Source organism: Callithrix jacchus, chromosome 4, assembly GCF_049354715.1.
Source record: "Callithrix jacchus isolate 240 chromosome 4, calJac240_pri, whole genome shotgun sequence".
Lineage (NCBI taxonomy): Eukaryota > Metazoa > Chordata > Mammalia > Primates > Cebidae > Callithrix > Callithrix jacchus.
Window position 1 is genome coordinate 160,992,164 of NC_133505.1, and position 12,316 is coordinate 161,004,479.

The 12,316-nt window shown below is 39.7% G+C and overlaps 1 protein-coding gene across 3 annotated transcripts in view; it reads right to left on the reverse strand.

Annotated features, from left to right (window-relative positions):
• The window catches only part of IPCEF1 (interaction protein for cytohesin exchange factors 1), a 194,978-nt gene that overhangs the window by 62,949 nt on the left and 119,713 nt on the right, over window positions 1-12,316 (reverse strand). For all 3 annotated transcript variants that reach the window (XM_078370328.1, XM_035296999.3, XM_008995289.5), the window contains 2 exons: window positions 3,166-3,239; window positions 1,611-1,682 (listed from right to left, as the gene is read on the reverse strand). In XM_078370328.1, the coding sequence (XP_078226454.1) occupies window positions 1,611-1,682; window positions 3,166-3,239 (146 nt within the window). The remainder of the gene's footprint in view (window positions 1-1,610; window positions 1,683-3,165; window positions 3,240-12,316) is intronic.

A 12,316-nucleotide genomic window follows, 5' to 3' on the forward strand; every position in this document is an offset into this window, starting at 1 on the left:
TTGATGTGGAGGTTTTAACAACCTCTCCTTTCGTGTATCTGTTCTTATTTTTCTCAGATGCTCAAGAAAGCAAGGTGGGAAAAAAAGCTAAAACTAGAAAAAGGGTAGAAACAACTTCTCTATTTGTCTAAGCAAATCAAAGCCTTGCTTGGAAGACTCATCTGTCGGTTCCTTGCCTTGTTATTTCTAATACAGAGCTTCCCAACTTTCTACAGTACAAAGCCATTCTGTCCTCATCTGGAGGGTGATGCTCGGGAGGTGAGGGTTGGGGACAGATGAGAATCCTAGCTGGACAGAGCTACTGAGCAGATACCCTATGAGGAGTGTGTGTGAGTGCGTGAGTGAGTGCGTGTGTGTGTGCCCATGCACATGTTTGATGAAAGGCTGTTGCTTTTTTTCTTCATGTTTCTAGGGCAAGATAGCAAAGAGAACTACATAGGGCAGATAAGTAAGGAAATCATTATGTATGAGTAAAACACAGTAAGCATAAGCTCTATGAATGGAGGAATCGTATGTGGCTTTTTCCTTGCTATTGCCTACCATCTGCTGCAATGGGGCACACGGTAGGTGTTCCATAAACATATTTTCAAATTGGTCATGTGAAGTAGCAAGAAACACTAAGAATTCTGAGAATAGGTCTAAATAAAATAGAATGCCTTCTGATACCTCCAGTCAGCACCTCAAATATAGCCTGACTCAAATAGCCATTGCTGGCCAGGTGCAGTGGCTTATGCCTGTAGTCCCAGCACTTTGGAAGGCCAAGGCAGGTGGATCCCACTGAGGTTAGGAGTTTGAGACCAGCCTGGGAAACATGGTGAAACCCTGTCTTTACTAAAAACAAAAAAAATTAGCTGGTTATGATGCTGCACATCTGTAACTTGGGAGGCTGATGCAGGAGAATCGTTTGAACTCCAGATGCAGAGGTTGCAGTGAGCCAAGATCACACCACTGCACTCCAGCCTGGGCAACAGAGCATCACTCTGTGTCAAAAATAAATAAATAACAGCTGTTGTGATCACACCTGACTCTAAACCATTAGGGACAATGTAGAGCAGGTTGTACTGTGCACACAGCCTACTTATTTTCACAGACCATCTGGGAAATGGAGCTGGGGATCTACCATTTTGTGTCTGATGTACTCTGAGCAAAGACATTTTGCAAAATGTTCAGGACACTACACAGAGAGGTGATAAATACATGAATCATCACGATAATCACACAGCATATATTAAATGCCGTAGTGATATTTTGCATGTAGAATTCTGACAGCTGCAAGATCCGTTACATAATAATACTTTCAAGCCTTTCTCCTTGTGATGCTGACTCTCATTTTAACATGTTCTTTGAATGACTTCTGTCCACTCCTTTCTCAACTTAGTGGTTCCCTCAGAACTGTACAGCCTCCTTCTAAAATACTTGTAATTCTCCAAACTGCTTCCAAATACTAGAGAAGAAAGCAAGAAGGCATCGCAACTGCTAAATAAATTGATCCTTAAAGTAACAGAAATAAATAAAACAATAGCTATGAACATATGATTAAAATTCTAGTACCTGACCAAAGTTAAGTATACTCCCATTAAGGAATATGTTTACCAATTTCCTCTACTTACACGTTCATTTCCTGCACATTCTCAGCTGCAAAATAAAAGGTCTTGATCTGTGGATGGCTGATCTTAAAAGCACTTGAAGGAAGAAAAGCACAAACACATAAAAAATTAGTGTTTATAGTCGACAATGGGTCTGAAAGTAAATCAGTCCAATGTAAGATTTGTCTGCTTTCTTCATAAATTGACAAAACATAATTTGGTAACATTACATAACTATTGTCTAGTCTCTCTTTTGTATAGGGAACTGAGAGTCGTTTTTTTTTACGACAGAATATCCAGAACAGGGCTAAGCCTTAGATGGCCAGTAGTTTCCATTTAGAACACATAGGAATATCCTTTCCTTTTCACTTGCTAACTGCTTTGCTATAAAGATACAATAAATTAAATTTTAACGTGATAGAAATGTTACTTCGAACTATTCAGACCAACTACTTCAAGCAAGGTATTTCTTCACATTCAATCAAATATACAGAAGAATATTTTATTTAAAAAATAATCAGGTATGGAACATCCACTCTGTGGCAACACATGGGAAATCTTATCCAAGGCACCCTTTCTTAGTGAAGGAGAAATATGAAGAAAAGTACAAAACATTGAAGATAACAAGCAAGAAAGTGCTTCCACCCTACCCTTTAGACAGGAAGCCCTGCAGCACTGCACAGACCAGGGTTTTGGTAAATAGCCAGTCCTTTTAAAACCACAAGAATCAACTCTGGACATGTGCAACCACACCAGAGACAAAGACTTAAAGCTAACACCAGCTTACTAACTTTGTTAGAAGAAAACTACTCAATTGCTGCAATTAGTAACATAGGACGAAAGGAATACCCCTTTCTGATAAGACTGGAAAAGAGGTCAAAGGTAGACGAAATAATAAGAAAAAGGCAAAAATGGACACATATGCAAAATAGAGCAGACTGCTATCATGGATGAGCACTTGAATGGGAGTCTAGATGCCTGGGTGTACAGCCAATTCTCTCCTGAGCTGTAAGCAGGTCACAGGCTCTTTGGGCTGTGTCCTTCTCGGGAAAACCAAGACCATGAAGTTGGGGATTTATTTGGTCCCTGTCAGTTCTCAAATCTTTTGGATGTCAGAGTGTAATCTCCAAGCTTAAGACATCTCAGAAAATTCAGTTCCAAGGGTGGATCTGACAACTCCACGAACTAAGAAACAGAAACTGGTCTTGATGGCATATCTGCAACTCAGTGAGTCCTATTTAACTGCTTGTTCTTTTCTTTATTAGGACAGAAGCTTGACATCTGACCTCCCTGCCAGTCCTGGAGGGGGTTTATTCCATCACAGACACGGTCATCAACAACAGTCCATGCCAAGGCTTCAAGGGGGTTTTAAAATCCATCTGCTCCACAAAATGAAATTCCAGAAAATGAGAGGTTAAATGCTTCTATTTCTATTTAGGGTGCCAAGCCATAATGCTCAAAATTCTCAGACATTCGGATGTTACCTTCACTCACTTCTAAATCACCATATCACTTGGTGAATATTATGAAGAGATAGTATCCTGGCTCAGAGTTTTGTGGAAGATGAGAAACAACTTACTGCTTTTTCTTGCATTCAGATGCTCTTTCCACAGTGAAATCAGGCAGGTTGACAAATCCGTCAGCTTTCTCTGCCTGAAACAAATACATAACACAAATAGGAATGAATGCATCAATCCTGGGGATTAGTGTATTGAGATCATATACATGGAATAGGGATGGTATAAATGAAACGAGGGAGAATCATGAGATAACACCCTGAATCACCATGGAGGTATCCCAGATACACACAGTTCATGAGAAAAATTAATGTTCTCCTGACAAGTCACCCAGAATCTTTCCATAAGAAGTGACATGGCATAGCACAGCTTAGGCATGGTCACCATACAGCAGGCATAGGACCTGCCTCCCCTCGCCTCCTGTCTCTGTGGAAAACACAGCTAACCCAACAGAGTCTTATGTCTGCTAAGCCCATCAACATCCACAGCATCTTCGCTTCCTCCCACTCTAGTCAGCTAGCATATAGGAAGAAACCTAACTAGCATTCTTGGTATATATGATGCCCAGTGTCCTGACTTTGGAGTTAGCAATCTATATTCCTATCACGGATTGACCAGTTAGTGATTGTTGTGATTTAAATGAGCTCAGATAAATAAAGCAGCTAAGAGTCACTCAACAAACATTATTTCCTCTCCCAAGTCTGTAGGCAGGGCCTTGGGGATTAAATCACAGAGCTACCTCTTTCAGAACCTCAGTCCCATCATTGATTGCTGGGGCTTCTTTCTACAAAGAAAAGACTACAGAAGAAAACTACATTTTTGAAAACTTAGCATATATGTCACTTTACATCTCCAAAAAAAAATGTATAGGAAATGTAATCACTGTCCCATCTCTCTAAGAATTTGTTAATCTGTGTTTTACGAATGAAGTGTAACTGAGCCACAATGAAGCGAGGCTGTTTGTCACCCATAGAACTCAAATCTTCTTTCATCTACACTGGTGTCTCTCGAGTAGGGAATAGAATCTACACGATTAAACATAAATGAGTCTGTGGTTATTGGGAGATGAGTAAAAATTGATTTTGAAAATACGATCTTAATTTTACAAGTCAGCTAGCCATTAAGTCAGCACCGTGGGTGCTTTCAGTTTACTTCCTCATTCTGCCCTTTCCTTTATTGCCAACTAGAGTGCAACTTGCATTCTTTTCTTTGGAAAACTGAAACTGTGAGGCATCCAACCCCAGGTCCATCTTCTCTCTCTTATGTGACTCAACTTATCTAAATTCTTCACCTGAAATGCCTTCCTCTTATAAGATTCAAAACTCAAGGCTGGGAGCAGTGGCTCACACCTGTAATCTCAGCATTTTGGGAGGCCGAGACAGGTCGATCACTTGAGGTAAGGAGTTTGAAATCATCCTGGCCAACAAGGTGAAACCCCATCTCTACTAAAAATACAAAACAATTAATTAGCTGGCTGTGGTGGTGGGCGCCTGTGGTTTCAGTTACTTGGGAGGCTGAGGCAGGAGGTCAGCTTGAACTCAGGAGGTGGAGGTTGCAGTGAGCCAAGATCGCGCCACTGCACTCCAGCCTAGACACCAGGATCTGTTGTCCAGGCTTTTTTTTTTAGACCTTGTCTTTAAAAAACAAAATGCCGGGCACAGTGGCTCACACCTGTAACCCCAGCACTTTAGGAGGCCAAGGCTGGCAGATCGTGAGGTCAAGAGACCTCCTGGCCAGTATGGTGAAACCCCATCCCTACTAAAAATACAAAAATTATCTGGGCGTGGTGGCACATGCCTGTAGTCCCAGCTACTCAAGAGGCTGAGGCAAGAGAGTTGCTTGAACCTGGGAGGCAGAGGTTGCAGTGAGCTGAGATCGTACCACTGGACTCCAGCCTGGACAACAGAGTGGGACTCTGTCTAAAAAAAAAGATTTAAAACCCAATCTAATGGATACTCTCTTATTTAAATATTGTATATGCATATGTGTGTATACAGAGTGAATATGTATTCATTCATATGTGTATTATACATATGCAGCGTCTCTCTTGACAGGCTGCTTAATTACTGGATGGTGATTCCCAAAGAGAATATAAGGTATTCAAAGAATATAGACTAAGTCAACTTTTTGTACCATGCGCAGTGGTCCCTGTGGATTCTCAATTAGCCTTACCAAAAAAGAATCGTTTTGAAAAACTATGTCAGGTCCATCAATTCCACTTTTAGATCTACAGACTGAGTATCGCTTATTTGAAATGCTTGGGACTGGAAGTGTTTTACATTTCAGATTTTTTCTGATTTGGGGATATTTTGCATATACAAACAAGTCAAGCATCCCAAATCTGAAAATCCAATACCCAATGAATACTCCCTTGGAGCAGCATGTTGGTGCTCATAAACATTTGGATTTTGGAACATTTTGGATTGGATTTTTGGATTACAGATGCTCAACTCTATGCCCAAAGGAACTGAAAAAGGGTACTCAAATACATGTGTAGGCATGTTCACAAAGCACTGTCCACAACAGCCAAAAGGCAAAGACAGCCCAAATGTCTGTTAACAGATAAACGGATACATTGATTGTGCTATATCTATACAATGGGGTATGATTTAGCCTTGAAAAAGAATAAAGTACTAACACACACTACCTGGATGAACCTCGAAAACTTTGTGTTAAATGAAAGAAACTAGACACAAAAGCTCATCTCTCATATGATTCCATTTATATGAAATATCCGGAAGTGGAAATCAGAGAGACAGAACACAGCCAATTGGTAACTACCAGGGGCCCAGGCAGTAGAAAATAGGGAACACCGCTCAATGGGTATGGGGTTTCCTTTTGAGGTGATGAAAGTATTTGGGATTTAGATAGATAAGGGGGTTGCACAACACTGTGAATGTATTAAATGCCACTGAATTGCTCATAATATTAGGTTATATGACTTTCATCTCAATTTTAAGACCCCATGTTAGGCTAAGGTGTTTTTATGTAAATTTCCATAACTGATTTAGAAAGAAAAAAAAGTAACTTAAATTCAGCATTTGTTTCTGCTTCCTCCTCCCATTCATCTCTATACTCACTGTTCCAGAGAAACTGTAGAGACCAAAACTCCACTTACTCTCACGTTGCTAAATCTCACCTACTGTTGTTATTAGTCCTCACCTAATTGAACTGTAAGCGATGCTATAGTCTGTTCCTTCCCTCTGGAGTTTTCCTCCTATCATGGCCTTTTTAACAGCACATTACTGCTGCTCCCCTTTTTCCTCTAAGTATGTCTCCTCTTTCAGGGGTCTTGTTCTCCTGTCTGTTTCTCAAATGTCAGAGTTCCCTAGAGTTCTGTCCACAGACTTATTTTCTTTTTGTTTCAATATTCTCTATGGATGATCGTACACACCCTCATGGCTTCATCTGTCATCACTGTACACACATATCCAAAATCCATACCTTGTATCATGACTGTACACGTATATCCAAAATCCATATCTCAAATTGAGATTTCATCCTGGAGCTCCAGTCCCAGATTTCCAACTGCCTCATAAACACATTCCCATGGGTGCCCCCCAAAAGTAACAAACCCAAAATCAAATTCGTCCTCTTCCTCCATAAAATGGCTATTCCTTTGTCCTGTGTTCTCGACTTCAGTAAACAATACCACTTTCTAGCCAGTTACCAAAACGAGCATCTAAGAGATATCCCCGTCTCTTCCATTCCCTTCTCAGAGCCCCTGCAGGTAAACTCAAAGTTGTATCATTGCTACATCTGCTCAGGTCTTCAATCTATCCATTATGTACTACCTCCTTCAACTTACCAATAATGTTTTTTTGAATTACTGCAAGTCTCCTAAACTGTTCTCCTTCTCTATAATTCTGCCCTTTCATCAATTGTAGTGTCCAAATCACAGTCACAGTCACAGCAAACCTTTACATCATGAACATTCTTCATGGCACTGTTTGATTAAATACGCTGTGTGGTGTGCAGGTCAAGTCTAAATGCCTTAGCAGATGATAAAAGACCTTTACAATCATGCCCTGACTAGTGCCACACTTTCATCTCTCCTCCTCTCCCATTCAACCAAAAGACAAACAGAAAAATCTAAACAAAGAAAAGGCAATACTTCTTTGGAGCTGAATTAGAATTAGCATGATTTGTTTCTAGACAACTTATTTTCAGTAAAATAAATCTATCTCAAATGATATAATACAAAAATCAATCAATAAAAATGTAACATACCTATATAAGCTTTTAGTAATATTTTTATTCATCTAAAAATAAAATCAGCCAGGCTCCATGGCTCACGCCTATAATCCCGGCACTTTTGGAGGCCAAGGTGGGAGGGTCAGTTGAGCCCAAGAGTTCAAGCCAGCCTGGGCAACACGGTGAAATCCCATCTCTACAAAACTATAAAATTTAGATGGGCATGGTGGCACATGCCTGTTTTCCCAGCTAGTTGGAAGACTGAGGTGGGAGAATCACCTGAGCCTCAGGAGGTGGAGGCTGCCATGAGTCATGATTATACCACTGCACTCCAGCCTAGGTGACAGAGTTAGACTGTGTCTCAAAATAATAATAATAATAATAAATTTAATTAAATCAATGTAAAAAATAAATTGTAAATCTTCATGTGGGTGGATTCCTTTTCTGATTAACTGAAACAGCTGATATTCCCTTAAATAGGAGCCTAAATAAGTTTGGGTGAAAACATCTTAGCATTTCCCCAGGAAATTATCACTTTATAAGCAGAGGCTTTTTTAAAAAAATTCTGAACAGTTGAACTATATTCAAAATCACATATAATTTGTGTCAAAAATGGTCCTTGCTTATTTGACTTGCAAAAAAAAATGCCTCAAAAATGACAATCACAGAGGGCAAATCCTGAGAGAACGACAGTTTTCTTCTCTTTCTCCTCCTTTTCCTCCTCCTACGCTTCTCCAGATCCCTTGTTGCCTATTATATTAACTAAAATAACTTTGTTGTATGTGATCCTTCTTCTTTAATTCCTAACTTTCTAAAAAGTGTCCTGCAGGTGGCTGAGCAGGTGGCTCACACCTGTAATCCCAGCATGTTGGGAGGCTGAGGCAGAAGGATTGCTTGAGCTCAGAAGTTCAAGACCAGCCCAGGCAACATAGGGAGACCTTATCTCTATTAAAAAAAAAAAAAAAAAAAAAAAAAGTTTCCTCCAGGTTCTGTACTGGTACCTGCAAGCTTCCCTCAAAATCTTGATGTAATAAAGACCTGTTTTCCTGCCAAGGTATCAAACCCATCCTTTGGACATTGTGCAAACTTGTCTTTCCAAATCTAGTCATACATTCCGAAGAAACACATTATTTTTCACTTTGTTGTAGATGTTGTGTGATCTCAAAGGCCTTTCTCCTCACAGTTCAGCCCATTCGCTTTTCCCAGCATGTCTGATTTTGTTCATCTCCGTGGAGTATCACATGCAGTTGCTGTCATTAGGCTGCATCGAATACACATTTCTATCAAAATGGTTGGTGTTAAAACATTAAGGGGTAAACATAAAGGTTGCTGATCATCTCTGTGATGTCATGAATCACCTCTAGTATTTACGTCTCCTTTAAGCACTCTGCTCTTGGCCAGATGTAGTGGTTCATGCCTATAATCTCAAATGCTTTGTGAGGCCAAGGTGGGAGGATTACTTGAGGCCAGAAGTTCAAGGCTGCGGTGAGCTGAGATGGCGCCACTTGCACTCCAGCCTGGGCTACAGAGTGAGATCCACTCTCAAAACAAACAAAAAAACACTCAGAGTAAAGGGCTCCAAGGTGAAAGAAAGGCAGGTTGCCTCCTGCTCCCTGGCCCTATAATGCCCTTCTTATCTCATTCCCCTAGATAAGTTTCCAGGATTCAACTTCGGAATGACAATCCCCAAAACTTTTTCCCTGTTCCCTTAAGCCTGGATTAGGTACCCTCCTGTCTGCCTCCAGCCCCAGGGGAAGACCTCCCTTATGAGACCTCTCTTACTATATTTAGTTATCTGGTTGTTTGTCTGCTTCTCCAACAGACTGTGAGTGCCTTGAAGGAAATAACTGTGTTGCTCATACATATTATTTACAAGGTGTGGAATAAATAATTTTGTGAATGAATGATGGGACTATAATTTTTTTCCTCTGAGAATAAAGAAAGTGTTAAAATGAGATGCAGAAGGCAGTGTGGAAAACAGTTTGGCAGTTTCTTAAAAAAAGTAAGCATTTAATTGCCATACAACTGAGCAATTCTGCTCCTAGGTATCGACCCAAGAGAAATGGATGCAAATGCCCATGCAAATGTTTGCATGTAAATCGTTATAGCAAATAGTTATTCATAATAACCCAGAACTGGAAACCACCTAAATGTCCGTCAACTACTAAATAGAGTATGACACAGCCATCCAATGAAATGCTACTTAATAATGAGAAGGAGCAAACCACTGACACATGCTGAAACGTGGATGAACCTTAAAAACATTCTGCTAAGTGAAAGGGAAACACAAGAGATCACACGTGACTGTGTGATTCCATTTCTGTGAAATATCCAGAAAGGGCAATTCTATAGAGGCAGAAAGCAGGACAGTGGTTGCCTGGGGTTGGGGGTGGAAATTAACTGTAAATGGGCATAAGGGACCTTACTGGTACAATAAAAATTATTTTAAACTGATTTATTATGATGGTTGCATCACTTGATAAATCTGCCAAAAATAAACTACAAATTTAAATAGGGTGAACTTTATGATACATAAAATGTACCTTAATAAAGCTGTTTTTAAAAAGATAAGGTGCAGAAAAAGTTTGGAGAATAATATGCAAATTAAATCTCTCCTAATTGTCTATCAGTGACACTTGGAAGCAGGTGAAATATGAAGCTTCTGACAATCCCACTGACAATTCAGCATGATTTGTTCATAGATACAAAATTAGGTTTATATTTCCAGTACCACATGGTTTCAAGCTTGGACTACAGGAATTTTAGAGACATATATATTTTACACAGTATTTGCCATACTTCAGAGATTTTTAAAGATTAACTAAAACAGAACATTAGATTTTAATATTTAGCAGAGCACAGAGGCTTTTAGGACAGTGAAGATACACTGTTTTTTTCTTTTGTTTTTTTTTGAGACAGAGTTTCACTCTTGTTACCCAGGCTGGAGTGCAATGGCACGATCTCGGCTCACCGCAATCTCCACCTCCTGGGTTCAGGCAATTCTCCTGCCTCAGCCTCCTGAGTAGCTGGGATTACAGGCATGCGCCACCATGCCCAGCTAATTTTTTGTATTTTTAGTAGAGATGGGTTTTCACCTTGTTGACCAGGATGGTTTCAATCTCTTGACCTCGTGATCCACCCACCTCGGCCTCCCAAAGTGCTGAGATTACAGGCTTGAGCCACTGCGCCTGGCCTACACTGTATTTTTATAAAAGTGGATATATGTCATTATACATTTGTCCAAACCCATAGACTTTACAACACCAAGAGTGAACCCATATGAACTATGGAGTCTGGGTGACAACAATATGCCAATGTCAGTTCATCAGTTATAACAAATCTCCCATGCAGATGGGGATATTGATAATGGGGAGGCTGCACATGGGTATGGGCAGGGAGCACATGGGAAACCTCTGTACCTTCCTCTAAAACTGCTCTAAAAAAAAGTCTTTTAGAAATTAACTAAAATAGGACATCAGATTTTAGAATTTAAATGCAACAATAAGTGCTCACCGCCATGGTAACAGTTGGCCTTTTCGTACCACAAGTGTTTTGGAAAATATAGAAAATGACTTCTTAGGTACCTACACATGTCAGGAACACAGAAAGGCTGACTAGGAGGAACAAGAGTGACGTGTATTCCTAAGTCTAAGGAGGTCGAAGAAGACCAAGCCAGAAACAGATGAATGGTGATATAGGAAACTGTCATGGAGTTCCTGGTTAAAAAATGAAAAGTAATACTATCTCTCTATTTTCAGTGGAACCACAGCTCCTTGATTCTAAAAACCTGATTACTTTACACTTCAATAATTCTGAAATCAGAAGACACCTTAGAATCTATGTATATTTTCATTGTAACATTTTCTCCCCTAAAACCTGTTATTAAATAAATTATAGGTCTTAAATAGAATCTTGAATTAAAGAAAAAGAATAGCTAAAAATGATAAAGGTTTCTTTGTAATATACTTTTGTGTTTTTAAGTGAATATAGAATTGAAATTCTTGAAATTACCTTAAGCAAATTTAAAAAGGTCACCCAATGACTATCTGAATCAGGAGAAGCTGCAAAAGTCTCCATTTCTCCATATCAACCTATTGTTTTCTCAGTTATTCCCCTGAACCCCCAGGGAATTGGTAACAGATGAGGTCTAAACTCTGAGCTGAGCAGCCCATTCTCACGCCACCTTAGAACAATTGTCACTAGATTCTCATACTACACACAGACTCACGACCACTAGAGAAATCTGAATTACATTCTTTAAAATAGAAAGTAAGGAAATGGAGATTGAAGAAAAGGTAAGATAAAATTAACTGTAAAAGTTCCATACAACTATACAATCTTTGATAAACCTGACAAAAACAAGCAATGGGGAAAGGATTCCATGTTTAACAAATGGTGTTGGGAAAACTGGCTAGCCATGTGCAGAAAGCAGAAACTGGACCCCTTCCTGACACCTTACACTAAAATTAACTCCAGATGGATTAAAGACTTAAACATAAGACCTGACACCATAAAAACCCTAGAAGGAAATCTAGGCAAAACCATCCAGGACATAGGAGTAGGCAAGGACTTCATGAACAAAACACCAAAAGCATTGGCAACAAAAGCCAAAATAGACAAATGGGACCTAATGAAACTCCACAGCTTCTGCACGGCAAAAGAAACAGTCACTAGAGTGGATTGGCAACCAACAGAATGGGAAAAAATTTTCGCAGTCTACCCATCTGACAAAGGGCTGATATCCAGAATTTACAAAGAACTCAAACAGATTTACAGGAAAAAAACAAACAAGCCCATTCAAAAGTGGGCAAAGGATATGAACAGATACTTTACGAAAGAAGACATATATGAGGCCAACAATCATATGAAAAAATGCTCATCGTCACTGGTCATCAGAGAGATGCAAATCAAAACCACATTGAGATACCATCTCACACCAGTTAGAATGGCGATCATTAAAAAATCTGGAGACAACAGATGCTGGAGAGGATGTGGAGAAAAAGGAACACTTTTACACTG